Source organism: Platalea leucorodia (assembly GCF_965183815.1).
Source record: "Platalea leucorodia genome assembly, chromosome: 4".
Lineage (NCBI taxonomy): Eukaryota > Metazoa > Chordata > Aves > Pelecaniformes > Threskiornithidae > Platalea > Platalea leucorodia.
The window spans coordinates 123,940,880-123,956,471 of NC_138826.1; the positions used below are offsets into that span (position 1 = coordinate 123,940,880).

A 15,592-nucleotide genomic window follows, 5' to 3' on the forward strand; every position below is an offset into this window, starting at 1 on the left:
ATGTATCTCATTTATGAGCTGCTACAGATACCCTATGGTATGATGAAGACCGAGGAAGCATTAAGAAATTGTCTGTCAGCTGAAAAACCAATTAATACTAACTGCAGTGAGGAAGAACTGCCTACCAAGATAGAAATTGAGACTGTGAAGTCAGTTACAGATGTCTTTAAGGGATTTTTTTTTTTTTTTTGGTCATTTTCAACTTGAACTTAAACCACAGCTATTGGGGAAAAGCTGCTTCATCTTTTATTTTTCTGCACCATCAATCCCCCAGCGTTTTCACCACCAGCTTAATGAATTCCAACTATCAAGAGAGCTCATCCGCTATGTAATTTATCTTTTTTTTGTTCCCTTCACTAAACAAGCAGGAAAAATGTTTTTAATTTGCAAGGCTGAATAAATACCTACTGTGTTTGCCAAGATTTTATTGACATTCATGGCTGTCCACAAAGCTGACTGACTTCTCACAGAGATGGTTTATCTCCTCAAGAAAAAAAACCTGCCCAAGCAAGATGATGTTAATCTTTCTTAATAAAATAAAATAAAATGAACAGGAGCAGTTCAATAAATAATACTGTGGCTAGTGAAACCCCTTTGTCTAGGATATGGCCCCAGAGCAGATTTTTGTTGACAGCAAGATCACTTAACGTTGGGACACTCTCCAGCGCTCACTGCTGCCTCTGATGCTGCAGTTCACGTCACCTTCAGTTGTACCCATACGGCTGCCCGCGGGCCATGCTATGAACAAGTTCACTCAAATGATTCTAATTCAGAGAAGAAAAAGCGTTTCTTTTCTTGACTGAGATATTTTCAGCCATCTGGTTTTCCACACGGTCAGGAAAGAGATGGCACTGCATTGCTGCTGAGCTGGAAATGAATGGCTGGGGGTAGGCAGAAACTTATTAAGACGGCACGAGTAAAAGACATGAACTGTGGAATTACACCTTGGATAGTATCAAATCCCATCTCCCTTGCTCAGCAGGTCATGAGGAGTTGAGATGAGTTTCAGCCTGCAATGAAACACAGTTCTTGAACTTTCACAAGAAAATCAATAAACTTCGAGGTTCTTACTCAAGTTTCACTTATTTTTTTTATACAAGGTCCAGCCTTCCCCACTGGCCTGCTGCCTAGATTTTTCAATTAATATTTTTCTTGCTGAACAATTTTGCTATCTTAGAATTGGCAATAAGCAAGGAACAATCAAATCCTCCACAGCTGGAATTTAATATGACCAGACAGTCTGCATTGGCTTCACATAAACACATAAGAAGAAAAAACATTTGGGGGAGGAAATTAATGACATAATAAACCATTGCTGTCAAAATTCCCTATAGTGATGACAGTACTTCACATATCTCACTTTCCTTTCTGTCCTTTGGTTATCTGTACTGAAAAGAGCTACCAAGTAAGTGATCTGGGGAACGTTCCTCTGGAACAAGCCAACAGCCCTCAAATAAAGACCGGTATTTCCCACTAGCGAAGCATCCATACCTGTTACGCATGCACAATACATTTATCTTTTCAATTTCAGAAGCTTCTCAAAGCTTCTAACAGGAAAGGTCCAATGGCTGATGCTGCAAGGTATTTACAGTATCAGGTGACACCAAGGAGGGACACAGATGTGCTATACCTCAGAAAAAACAGCCACCGCCATGTACAATTTTCTCCGTGTGTTTTTGAAGCAATTCATTATTGACAGGTTTGTCCTCAGAATCTGGAAAAAAAAAAAAAAAAATACCAGAAGCTGTGTGAATTAGTCCCCTCTCTGTGTTGTTTCTTCAAAGAGATAAATTGAAATGCAACTTCATAATCATTCTTCTCTTCCTCCAGCCTCTTATACAGGCTTTTAGACAAGTTACTGCTCCTCAAAATCTGAACTTATGTGACTGTATTTACAGTCAGAACAGGCAATCAAGGTTTAGCACTGACCCCCATCACTAGAATACACGTATCATATTCCTTATGGAAGGAGTCATTTTCGATTGGAGCTTCAAAATTCATCAAAAGAAACTGCTGTCCCTGTTTCATACAGAAGTATGTGTGTAGACGCTCCTTGTAAGATGTATCTAAATTTGTCTACAAGCCTCCTGATAGACCACCTTGCGCTCCAGTCCACCTGCACGCCAGCTCCACGGCAGTGGTGTGCCCCCAGGCCACGGGGAAATAATTCTTTGTGGAGGAAGGATCCATAAATAGCAGGTGCCAGAGGATCACCTACTGCATAGAGCAATATCCTTGACGTACAAGTTGTCTCAGATTTACTCTGAATTCTGTTTTGAAACCTCTTCAGGCTGATTTTGGGGATTATTAGGAAACAGAAATCCTAAAAATACAAAAGCAGGCTTATCAAGCTGAGAGAAAAAACAGTACGATGTTTTTGTGACAAAGGCTTTAGTATATGAATTATGCATTACTGAAAACTGACTTCAATTCATATGGTAGGAGGGAGATTTCTGTGCATCCAAATTCAAGCACAACGGGCACAAGCTGCACTGCAGGGAATTATATGCAGTCCTGTACAAACATTAACAATTTGAGTAGCTCACTCTCCTTTTTGCCTGAGTATTATTTTGCGTTATTTGCGAGAATTTGAGGCAGAAAACAACGAAAGAACCCATTAACCCCTTGAAATCAGTCATTGCCAAATTCAGAAAGGGCTACTGAAACAGTAAGGAAGCAAGAATAGTCTGGCTTCAGCCTCGCCACTCTATTTCTGTCCACGTTCCCATCTTGTGCCCATCACCATAGCAGCTGATTGCTCTTCTGTCAAAAACAGCAATCTTTGGGGCAACGGAGGCAGGAATATAGTTTTATTTTCCCAAGGGCATCGTGATTTGCTGGATAAGAGCAGCACATGTCACACTTTAGCCATCGTACAGGACAACCATAACGAACAACGTAATTCCCTGTTGTTTTCTAAGGTGTGTTAACAAAGGTAACGTTAGTTACCCACAACAAAACTCACTGCTTCTTGTCCACGTCTTTACATTGTAAAAATTGTTTATTTCCCATCCCCACTGCTGTCTTACATATGCAGAAGTATCTCACTGGGATCTGGGAGAAAACCGATGATCATCAGGGGGGAAAAAAAAAAAAAATTCTTCAGTTTAAAATATTTCCTCTGACTTAAAGCTTTTGGAATCTGAAGAGCGATGAGCATCATTTTTAGAAACCACCCTGGCAACGTAGCTGTTATATAAGTTTCAATAGAAGTGCTAATCCCAGCGCTGAACAGAAATGCCCCTGTCATGAAGCACTCAAAAACTACACCTACTGTTTATATTCTTGTGCCATGCATTGTATCGCATCCACTTATATCTCTACAAAGTGAGCTCTTAAAACCAGGCGCTTGTAACTTTTTTGCCCCTCTGCTTATCTTCAGCACTGGGTTCATTTACATTGCTACATAAATGATCACGCTAGTTTGTTAAAGGATGAAAGGTGGCCTGGAAAGAATTGCTCTTACGTATCTTTTAAAAATAACAGTAAACACAAATGAAAACGTTTATTTTTCTGTATTTTTTTTTTCCTAGTATAATACAAACTCAAATTCTGACTACTTTGAAAGACTCCATGATTACTGAAGAGGAAGTGAAATTAAAATCATCACAGAAAAAAAAGACAGCAATTAAGAGGGATAGGAAATTCAATCAGACCGCTCCAAGTGTGGTTGTTTTTAATCCCAACTGAATTCCCGCACCTGACGAACAGACTGCAGAGGATCTTTTAGCTGAAGACAAATACTGTTTACTCCTCCCATCATGTATGACACTGCAAAAAAACCCAGAACCCAAGCCAGAAATATTTTCAGAGCAAAACAAACCACCTTTGAACCCTGCTTTGTTATGTTGAAGCAATGAATTGGGAATCGGATTTTTAAAGATATCCATCTCCTACATACTGGTGCCGCACAGAGACGAACACAATATATGCCAGATGCACTTACACTACATACTACACAGCAGGAAACATAACCAATGCAGAGAGCATATTCTACCAATTTACTGGAAACAGAAATTATTTACCTTTCAGCTTGTACATATTTATAAATAGGTTTTCCCTCAAACAACACGTTCGTCCCTTGGCATATGCAAGGCGCTCTCCTGAGATCAGCACCTGGAATTTATAAACCGGTTTATTTAAATGAATGTTTGCATGTCCACTTTAGTTTCCCCTTACAAAAGCAGAAAAAGGTCACAGGGCTAGGGTACATTTTTACCATTCGGTTCCACTTCAGATCACCTCATTCTGTTACAGAATGAAAGAGCGTTACAGGAACGCAGCCGGGCGACGCTTGCCAGCGCTGCCGGGGAAGGCCACCGGCTGCTGCCAGGGTCAGCGTCCCAGGGCCACGAGCCACGCAGACCCTCCAGGAACTGCCCACCTCCTCGACCGGCAGAAGAAACACAACCACCCGGCGGTTACACGGTCCCCTCCATTTCTGCATCTTTTCGGTTAGGCCAGGCTTCACCACCTCGTTAAAGAGCTTGTTTCTTCTAGCTTTGAAGAGAGAGGGATGATTTTAGGGACTGATCAATGGCCTGCAAGTTGTGCTAGAGACTGGAAGAGCCAGGAGATGAGAGGAATCTTCACTGCACGCTGAACAAGGATGCTTCTCTGTCATCTGGATCAACCAGCGAGCATCTGGCAGTGCTGGAATTGATTACATCTACCCGACCATGCACAGCTTTGAACATTTACTGATCCTTACTCCCGAATCCCTTTTACTGCTCAGTTCATGTATTTGACTACTGTTACAGGACAGAATACATCATCAGGATAAAAACAGACATTGTGCTTTAATAACAAACACTGATGCTGGCATACGCCATGAAAATTACAGAACTAATTAGATGACCTCAACATAATGCTCCACATATTAAACACAGCCAAGCAAGAGATCGGGAAAAGTGGCTGTTGGATTTTGAAAATAATTTTGTTTTGCGGAGTAGTTTTTGCTTTAATCTACTACAGCTATTGAACAACTTCAGTTGCATTAGAAAAATACGTCCCTATCTATCAGAAAAACATAACATACATGTATCCATTTTGCTGCAACTTACTTGTGATCTTATTAGTCTCCAGCCCGTAACTGGCTCCATCTTTTAATGCTATAAATGAGGTCAGTATCTCATAATTTGAGCATTAAAACAAGGAAGGCTGAAGTTCTGTTTCTAGTCCGATTTTCTTTGGGACCTGAGAAACTCCGTTTGTATCGGTTTTGAAGCTACGTAGGTATTTACCTTCCCAGTGACTTCCAAGGGGGACACTGTAAAGCTGGGCAGAGCCCATCATGGACTGTCCTGGTTTCAGCTGGGATAGAGTTAATTTTCTTCCTAGTGGCTGGTGTAGTGCTGTGTTTTGGATTTAGTGTGAGAATAATGTTGATAACACACCGATGTTAAACCACGACATGGACCAAAACACACCGATCTAGGAGCTTCATATAAAACAGAGTAAAAGGAGTTTGGTTTCTAGTTTACTGCCTGAGGCAAGGAAGACTGAAGAGACATAAAAAAAGAAGCAGCGTAAGGAATAATGAGACAATAAAACCCGATATAAAGGCAGATTAACAGCCTGATGGTCTATGTACTCTGAGCATCACAGGAAGGTATAGCTTTAAAATAGAGGCCTAAATAAAAAGGTATTTTTGTGGCATTTACAGAGGGTTGGCATGGGAGAAAGCTCCTTTCTGTTGAAATTGTACTGAGCTGCAGCTGACTGCTATCAATTCACATGTGCGCAAGTCAGGCAAAGATCTCAGGAGAGAGAAATAAAACGATGCGCAGAGGTGCAGATCTGGAACTCGACTGCACAGAGGCAGCAGTCAAATCTATGTTTGCAGAGGATATCTGGAAGACTGAAGATGCAGAATGTGCACAGCGAGAATGTCATTGTGTACATTAAGAATATGATTAAGAAAGATAATAAAAATCCCCAGAATTATAGACACGCAGTCAGGATGGAATCTCGAGCTGGACAATGTGATGGATGGTGTTGAATGTTTGAGCAGTGAAAAAAGGTAAGGATGAAGAACTAGGGCTAATATTTGGCTAAGAAAAGGCAACTAGAAACTGCAAAGTTTCAAATGAATTTGAGAGGCAGACGACAGCTTGGAAAGTGGAGCAGGACAGAATCACAGAGGAGAAGCCCAAATTGCAAATGACTGGTGTAACTTCCAACTTGTAAAAATGCGGCCATTACTAGACTAAGGAAAACTAAACCCAAAGAAACCCTAATGACTTAGTGAAGAAGAGAGTTATCTCTTTAGTCTGCCGGCATTCGAGTTCTCCTATTTGCAACAGCCATCATTAAATTAATTCATCAATTAGTAAATGAGTTCAGTTAGTTCATGGCGTGTAATTCATTTATTCTACTCTGTTAACAGACACATCCTAATGTCACTTTGTAATATTCTGCAAATTCAATTTAACTTATTAGATACAATGAGAAAAGGGGAACCTGAAGGCAGAAATCAAAATGGTAACAGAGACAGATGCAAAACTCACCGGGATAACGCACAACAAACAGCAGGAAGCAACTGCCAGCAAGGTCCGTTCCCTGCTCAGCAGCGCTGACCACGCCGCATTCACCGCTTCGCGGTTAAAACAGGCCTGAGGCGACGGGTGCGGGAACGCGGCGGCTGCCAGCCCGCGACGGTGTCCCCACAGCCATTTCCCTGCAGCCGGACTGGGTTTTTGTTTTGTGCTCCCCCTTTCAGTCCCTTGCAAATAGTTTCATCGAGAGATTCCTTTTTCACGGATCTACTTTGGATTTCTTTGTTGTTTTAATACTGGCCAAGGAAACTCACTCAAGGTTATCCCCACAATTGTCTACTGTAGCAACTGTGAAGGTTAAGGGGATAAACCGGTCAGAGTGATGACTGGTTAAGTATGTGCTATGTAATGCCAGCTGCGAAGGTTCCGACAAAATAATGTTCAAGAAAAAAAAAACACGACAGTCTTTAAATGTAAAACCTGATCGTCATTTGAATGCAGTATGTACATACATGCACACCGAAGTCCCAAGGGTAAAGCAGGAGCCAGGAGAAGAGCTCTGAGCGGCTGTGGGATGCTGGTGTCAGGCAGCACATGCAGAATCGCACACGCACCAGTGCAAAGATGGGAGCAGCACCCTGTTAGGTACCGTCTGCCTCTCAGCAACGCTGGTTCTTTTAGCAGCCTCCTTTCGGCACAGAGAGAAAAAAGCGAAGGACACACACTTAGCCAAGAAGGGAAATCAGCTGAACCATGATAACGCTAATAGACTACTATTAAGCCCTCATTAACAGGAAAATTAAGTTAGGTTTCTATCAATAACAAGCCAAAAAATTGTTTCTTGTATCGGCGCAAAACACACATGACTGGAGCTTCGAGGAGCCGAGTCTTTCTGCTCGATGCGTGACGCAGCGCCAAGCAGCAAGACACTGCTGGCTCTGCAGATGGATGCCTGACGAGTGCCCCTTGCCGCGAGACGGGGAGGCTGCCGGTGTCAGCCACATGGCCTGTCTTTGTTCTGCCTAAATTTTGGCAGAATTTAGGTGCCTCGAGTCCAGAGTGATAAAACTCTCTACTCAGTAGCTGCTTGGCTGTCAACACACGCCATGTTAGAGCGTGGTATTGCCTGCTGTTCACGATGGAAGGTGTCCTGCTTGGACTGAGGGAACGTGCTTCTCACCTAGACTCGGTTGCAATCCGTTTAGGCAAAAAGCAGCCTGAACACCACGTAAGTCCCCTGAAAGAGTCCAAAACCCACCAAAATCCAGGCCAAGGCCAGCGCTCTTTCCAGAACAAGACTGCACAGGAGCACTGGTGCTCACTACCTTCACTGGAGTCTGGACACTGAAGCACCCACCCAGAAAGCAGGAGAACTCCTTTTTATGTCGTCTCAGCCTTCAGCATCACGCTGCCCTGGAAAAGTGACGCAGTACAGATCCAACACGCGAGGCCGAACACCTCTCTGCAACGGTCGCGCTGCTCCTGGTACCCGAACAGGCTCGTTCAGAGCTTAACCTGAGCTTCCCCCTGCTCGCTGCCACGTACGCGTACCCTCAGAATGACCGATACCCAAATCCTGCTCTAACGCATCACAAACAAGGTGCCTCTGAAGTGTCTCCCTCTACGCTGGTTATTGTGATTCCAAAATAATGATAATTAAATCATCTCCACACCCCTGCTATCTTCGTAATACCAAAAACTTTCCCCCAGCCTTTTCTGTCCCATTCCCCTTCTGCTGAAAACTGAGCTCCACTCTGCGATCCAACACTTTTTCACAGCAGACGTAGGAAGCATTTCCTAATTCTGGCCCAAGCAGCAAGTTCCACACCCAAGGGCAAAAATCCAGCATCTATGTGCTTTAAAAAAAGAAAAAAAAATTCAAAACGAGCTCAGTATTGGGTATTACAAAAGAGAGTGTATTCTGAATCTACAATGGGACACAGCTAAGCATCTCTTTGATCTGAAGCTTAAAATACACCATCTTCCCTGTGCTACTTCTGTATTTCCATGGAAAATTACTAATATTTTGGATGAAAGTTGGGGGGGGGGGGGGGGAGAATAATTAAAAGAATTTTGGAAGTGCTTATGAATATAGTAACAGAAAGAGAAGACAAAATTGACTCCGACTACAGTACAGCACTGAAAAAGACAAGGAATGACTACGATTACATTTGAGGTACTGTAATTTAAGACAAACTGTAGCAGAACTGTTACAGTAGCTTGTTAATTCTATTACTAATCATTACATCAAACTTACGGGCTCCTTATGGATCTCCCTAACAGCCCCTGCTTTATCTGCATTTTTTGCAAAAGAAACTACAGTAACTTATGCTCTGAGGGAGTAATTGTGTCAGGGGGCTGGTGAGGAATATATTCATTTGCATTTCCAGACTGGAGCAGTCCTCTGTTTACTGTACTCTCTAAAACATCCAACTGTAACAGCACTCATCCTGCTTTCAAGTGCCATGAAAGTTGCATTAGGTTTCTAGTTAAGACGAGGATAATGTGTATCCTGCATGGATGTGACACGATAGGTTAAAGTAACTAAAAAAACTGAAGTAAATACGCAAACTGCACTGGCCGGACCTGCAAAATAACGCAGACACAAAGCAGGAAGTCAGAAGTCTGACAGACATGGGAATACAGATTATGACACTGTGAAAATTAATTTAAAGCTGTATAATTAAGCCCACACAACAAGTCCTTCTTTCTCTTCTCCGTAAGTGTATCTCCCTCACTTCAAGTGTCAATATTACTAATATATTGCCTTGTATCCTTGTCCCTAAGTAAGAAAACCTTTCTTTAAATCTCATCTCTTTAGGAGGGGTCCAGTACCCCAGTCCCAGATATTTTTGGATGCAAGGGAACGGAAGGGAAGGATTGCCTACAATGCCCCCATTAAACCTATCTTTTTTCTCCCCAAATCCACAGTACCGCGTCCTAAAAGAGGGATGCCGAGCATGTCTTCTGCATCACTTCTCCGAATCCCCTCCAGCGCTATCTGCTCTTTGAAACACCCTGCGGAGAAGATTTCCAAAACACCGCGAGTCCTGCACAACTCTGCCTCTGACCCTTCCTGTTAGGGACTCCTGAGCAATGGGCTTTATCTCATTAATTCAGTGGTTTTTAGGAAACTACTTTTTCCTGCCAGTTTTTAAACCCAAAGGAATTTTCTAGATGTGCAGTGACAGTGCATGAGTAATAGCTCCCTCATTAAACTACCAGGGAGTCATAAAACAAAACAAATTGTTCAGCTTCCCAGTGTTTTTCCGATTTGCTTTCCCTTTCCAAGCCCTGTAGTGCTCACAAACATCCAAACTATCTCAGTGACGTCATTTATAGTCAGAATCCTTAAAGGAAACAACATGTCCTTACCATGTTGCTCAATCCTCTGGTATTCTTGCAGTTATTTATTTTTGCCCCGGGGTAGTTTCAAGTTGTTTTATTTTTTTTTTTTAAATCAAGAGCTAGTTGTGCCCACGTGAAATGTACGCCTCCGAAGGCCGCCATCAAAAGCTCGTCTGGCACGGGAGAAGGAGCTGCGCTACGTTTGCTGCTGCCTGGCAGTCCTCGGTACGTCTCTTGTCTTCATGCCAAATGCTCTCCGTGCCCACGGCCGAAAAACAGGGTGGTGCAGTGCGGGAAGCTGTAAAGATGTGAAAGATGAGAACAAACCCTGCTCTCCCACGGCAGGGCTTTGCATCTGCTGCCGCAGCAGCCACGCTTGCTCTTTCTCTTGCGCTTGAAAAATGCTCCTCCGTAGGGAAACAAGGTATTTAGCCCAAACTTGGGAATATAGCTTTGTTTTATGTTTGCCTCGGGGCAGGCTCGTGTTAAGAAATCACTCTGTACCTCTTCTAAACAGAAGCGGGCAGCTGTGCTTCTCGAGTACCTTTGATGTCAGTAGGTAACAGGTTCTTCATCCCATTTTGAAATCCGGGAGTCAAACTATAGAATGTATAGTCCAAGGATTCAAGGAATACTTTGAAAGGCCACAATTTCTACAGTAGTTTGTGAGAAAGAGAGACAAGACTCAGTCTCCTGCGCTTCTGTTCAGGATAAAGAAGCTTGTACTCAGTGCTGATACAGATGTGCCTTCCTACTCAACGTGGTACCCACTATTTCAGAAACTAAATCCTATAAATGTCTTTTTGTATCCACCACCAGCACGCAGAGCATCTTGTACGTTAACTCAGATATGGAGAACGTACACAGCAGAGATGAGAACAGTCCCACATTTTTAAAAACAGAAGGAAAAAAAACAGCAAAGCAGAACAAGATACGGAACTCAACCCTGGAGGATGAACACGTTTGAGAATATTTGTATTTAACACGTTTTGGTAAGATTGCAGAAATGCTAACAAACTACCATCGTTTTCAGAACAATCCTTTAAGGTGCACTTATAATCGCCACGTTACATATACCAAAGGAAAGGCTGAATAAAGTCAGTGTAAGGTGACCCGAGTTCAGTGTTTTTACTGAAAAATGTGGCTTACTTCAGGAAAACTTCCGCTCCTTTTGCCTAAACAAAATCTGGGAAGCCACAGAATGGAAACGATTTCAGACAGCCCTAACATCTCACGTCACTGAGATGTGAGTTCTGTCTTTTAATGAACAGCAGAAAGCAAAGGAATGAGATAAACTGGGAGCTCCAGACCACGGTTCCCAACACATCTGGCGAAGTGGCGAGGAGACCCATTAAACGTTTCAAGCTCACTGACCTCACAGATTTGTCCAGGCCAGGGCTAGAAAACAGAGCAGCTGAATGCTTATTCCGTTCTCGAGGGAACTGCTGGCACCCTGCTCTCTGTCTATCTCCCACTCAAAGGTTTTGATACCAAGGAATAATCAGCAGCTTTAAGTACACATCGGAGACAGACAAAAAAGTGGAGTGATTAAAGTCAGTGAGAGACTGCTTGAGCAAAAGTTGAGCGGAGACCCCAGCCCAGAGCGTCAGGCACGTTCAAGAGCCTCACTGCTAATGATTTCACTGGGAGTTAGGTACTCAAACACCTAAGGACACAGGTTGTCAGAATTTTCCTCTTTACATTGCTATATAATTGGTAACAAAGGTGGGAACAACTTGCCAGCTTAGCTTGTCACATCATCCTTATGAAAGAGTGCGGAGGTACCGATGAGAAATGAGGATTTTCTCCAGGACTGAAATACACAGCAGACAGTGGCAGATGGCACTGGATGAACTGAAAGGGAATTGAAAAGTTCAGGGTATTTTAGAGAAGGTTCATGTAAGACTAAACAAGGTAACAGCTTAAGAAATACAGAATAGTGAAGAGAGACAAAAAAAGTACTCCTATTTATCCTCCTCCTGACATATGGAGATATTCAATGAACTGAAACGATTATAAATATTTAGGCATTTACATTATGGTCACAACTGAATGCTGACTGGTCCCAATGCATTGGCACCTGCACAAACGCACAGAAAGCCACCGCTGCCCTGCGCGGTTTGCAGTCCGAAGGGGGAGGGAATACTCTCCTTGCATTTGTTTAAATGCAAAGCACAAATGAAGCGTGGTCCTCACAGGAATATGCCAAAGCCAAGACCTGCGAAGGGTTAAGAAATCAAATCTTTGGATAGGTAACGAAAACATCCAGGATTACTAGATTAGTTAGTATGAAAGAGTAGGAATAAGCCCTCGAATCTTTGGTAATTGTCCCCTAAAAGGACTCCATCACCGCTCCCCAAGGTCTTTGGTACTGGCTGCTGTTGGAGACGTTACCGGAGCAGACAGACCACAGGTCCGAGACTCTGCCGGTCCCCTGCTCCTAAGATATAACTCAGCTCTGTAGCTTAATGTTTCAGAAACAAGCACGCTACTGAAACAGTTTGGACAGCGTTTCCGAAGCTGCAGGGCCCATCAGGCCCATCAGCTCCTCATTAAAAAAAAAGCAACAAGAAACAAAAAACCAACCTCTTTTCCAGGCGGTGAATGACACTAGCATGAGACTGACAACTTTCAGGATGAGGTCACCTCCGTTTCCATTTCAGAAATGAAGCTAGCCAAGTACAATTAACAATAATTAAAAACCCCTTTCACAAAGGGACACTATACTTTTATTATCTCTGTTGAAGCCTAATCAAAGGCATCACAATGGGCTTGTTGATTTTTTTTTTTTTAATAAAAACAAGATATGGTAAAAGACACAAAGAACCCGGCAATTAAGAACAGAAACCCAATTTTCTTAGGTGCTGTAGTATTTTGGCTCAAAATACGTATTGTCCCCTACTTCCCTAAAAGAATAGCTCACTGCTGATTAGTCAACCACTGCAAAACATACCGAAAATTCTAATTTACAAAAAAAAAATGCTTAATGGGTAAATAAATGCGCTCACGACACCTTACAAGGGAAGCACAACCAATAAGCTGTAATCACACTCATGAAAAATTATTGTCTTTGGGTCTAATGATTTTCTTCTGCACAGGGTTCCAGCTGCATAAAAATATTAAGTTTCTTTGCATCCCAATTTACTAGTATAAATTCTGAGATGTTCGCGGCAAGAATGTGAACTGGTTTGTATTTCAAACTATTTATTATTCATATTTGTTTCGCCTTATGTGCCAGAGGAAAAAAACCAGTGGCCTAATCACCAGAGATCCAGCAGCATCTGGACAGCATTTCAGCCCAACAAACACAAGCGTCTGCTGCTGGGTGAGCAGAAACGCTCTCGACTTCAGTGATAAATTGCATCTCCAGCGATTACAACAGGAGCTTGGACACTTAAGCGACGATTTAGTTGCCTGAACACAGCACCTTTGCCTCCTGTCATTGTAGGGATGTACAGTGGCCTGCCTGGCGCACATAAAACTCCCATGAAACTCGTGTTGTACCTGCCAGCCCTACGGCTATGTCCCAGATAACCTAAGGTGCCTCGAAGGCACCAGACACCAATATGCAGGCTACTGAATCCTATATCCTTGGGCACTTGCAGATGTGTATGTGCAGATATATTACACTGTCTGGTCTTTTTATCAGAGCCAAATCCCACCCAAGTATTCTGCTGCACACCTACAGTGTAATAATAATTTAAAAAAACCCTTTAAAATGTTTTTATTTTTGTTGTGGACATTAAAGGTCCCACTGCTCTTTATCAGGAGAGAGATTTTGATATTGGTGTCTCTACCCGTACGCAGGCAGAATTGCCAGATCAGATTTACCAGCAGAGCTTTAGGGTGCAGATTAAACCTTGGCAATTGGCTTTCACCCAGAAACTTGAGTGCTTAAATCACTTCTACGGCGTGATTACTTTTAAGAGATTTACAGTTATAACCGCAAAGCGACCCTGCTGCTATGCAGTACGTGCTACGCGCTTAAGTGCTGCCTACAGCAACCCGAGAAGCGTCACACGGGCGCACGGGTCCTCCTCTCCCAGTAGCACAGGTGAACGATTTTCTTGAGATCAAGCAGATTTCAGCACAGAAGGGTAAGTCTAGGGAACTGGAAACGAGAGGGTTAAGTGGCAAGCGTGCAGGAATGGATGGGTGAGCCACGAAGAAGCGGGTGGGTGCAGCAGCAGGAAGCCCACCTGCCCACCGCCCCGTGCCGAGGAGCAGACGCCCGCCGGAGAGAGGAGAGGTGCCAGCCAGCGGCCGAGAATAGCAGCGGGAAGGAAACGCACAGTCTTAAGCAAGAGGTCAACCCCAGTCGAACTCATCAGCATTCAAAGTATGGTTTTCCGAGGGACTGAACTCCGCAAATCCCGGCTGGTAGCAAGGAGCAGCTCGAAAGGCTGAGGGCCACGGACCGAGGATGTTGTGACACGGGCAGATCGTTCCATCACTGCTATTTCATATACATTTACAGCTGGGCTGAGTGTAAACAGGGAAGTCACATGGCATCCGCAGTGTCACGCAGTGACTTCCTTAGTGTCACACGGGCTTAGCACATCGACTTTAACATCTATTAGCCCATATGGTGTCTGCAAAAATGGGAACCTTTAAGCGGCTCCTACTAACAACGTCCATCTCAGCCATCCTCCATGACTCAGGAATCTGTTGCTGGATGCTAGCGCGTATTTTCCACTTCCTTTCCCTGCAGTGTATATAACAGAAACGAATCTGAATGCTGACACAGTAAGTAGATTGATTGCAGTATTTTGTTTTTTGGACCGAGTCCCAATTTTAGTCTGATCTGGTTCTCAGATAGGAGGTTGTACATTGTCACGTAGTTTGTAAAAGCAGTTGCTACACTGATTTGACTAGATATGCAAGGCTGTGCATCTGCATATCAGAAAGCCAGATCGTGCACACTGCAGATGCATCAAATTTTCTCAGAATAATAAACTGGAGACTTACTGAAAACAATATCGAAATAATTTTATGGGCTTCTTCCAAACATACAGATATAAATACAGGTCAAATTTGCAGAGAGCGTTCAAATTTGCATCGTCATGTTTCAAAAGCAATTTGAAAAGAAAACATTTTATATCAGTTCAGAGAACAGGCCTGGGAGACAGCAGATTAGGACTGTTTTCTCCAGCTACGACACCGCTGACCGTGGATCGTGCCAGGCTTGAGGAAAAACTCAACTTTCAATCCATTACCCACACCACAGGTGAAATCTTCCAAGTGCTCAGCATCCAGAAGGTGTCACCACCAGCTGGAATTAAGCACATAGGTGCTGTCTGCTGCCTCGTGCTTTGAAAAGCTGGTCTTTAAAGGATGGTTATACACTTAAAATGGAAATTAATTAATCAGTCCGTATCAGCAGATATAAGCAGTGTAAGCAAATATGTCTGAAGTACACAAGCAGCTCAGAAGCTCCCTTTCTCACATACCGTACAACCAGCAATTCACTGTCCCTTTTCCAAAGTCAAGCTAGCACATAAAGCTGCTCCTCTTCTTCCTTTTTTGTGATACTGCTTATGCAGCAATACCTCTGTTACAAACTTTGAGAATGAAAAGGTTAATCTCCAGTTATTTCATATTGTAGCTATCCCATTCTTTGACACAATTTTATTAACGTTATTCAAGAAAGAATGTAGCCTTGCTAATGTAAATGGCAATACGACAATTACTTGTACCTTTTAACGGACGTACCATTTGGAGACCATTTTTGACAAGAATTCACACCC

The 15,592-nt window shown here is 43.0% G+C and overlaps 1 protein-coding gene across 43 annotated transcripts in view; it reads right to left on the reverse strand.

Annotated features, from left to right (window-relative positions):
• Positions 1-286: 286 nt before the first annotated feature.
• Positions 287-15,592, reverse strand: part of LOC309589679 (uncharacterized protein) — a 124,378-nt gene continuing 109,072 nt past the window's right edge. For 36 of the 43 annotated variants that reach the window (XR_014227990.1, XR_014227991.1, XR_014227992.1 and 33 more), the window contains 4 exons: positions 7,010-7,185; positions 4,026-4,116; positions 1,492-1,714; positions 287-1,010 (listed from right to left, as the gene is read on the reverse strand). Coding sequence is in view for 2 of the 43 variants with exons in the window: in XM_082310121.1 (XP_082166247.1) it covers positions 1,708-1,714; positions 4,026-4,116; positions 7,010-7,185 (274 nt within the window). In the remaining 41 variants the exon portion in view is untranslated. Of the gene's footprint in view, positions 1,011-1,371; positions 1,715-4,025; positions 4,501-6,509; positions 7,186-9,872; positions 10,144-11,585; positions 11,700-15,592 lie in introns of those variants that run through there. The other 7 variants (XR_014227971.1, XR_014227972.1, XR_014228008.1 and 4 more) reach the window with 6 other exon arrangements.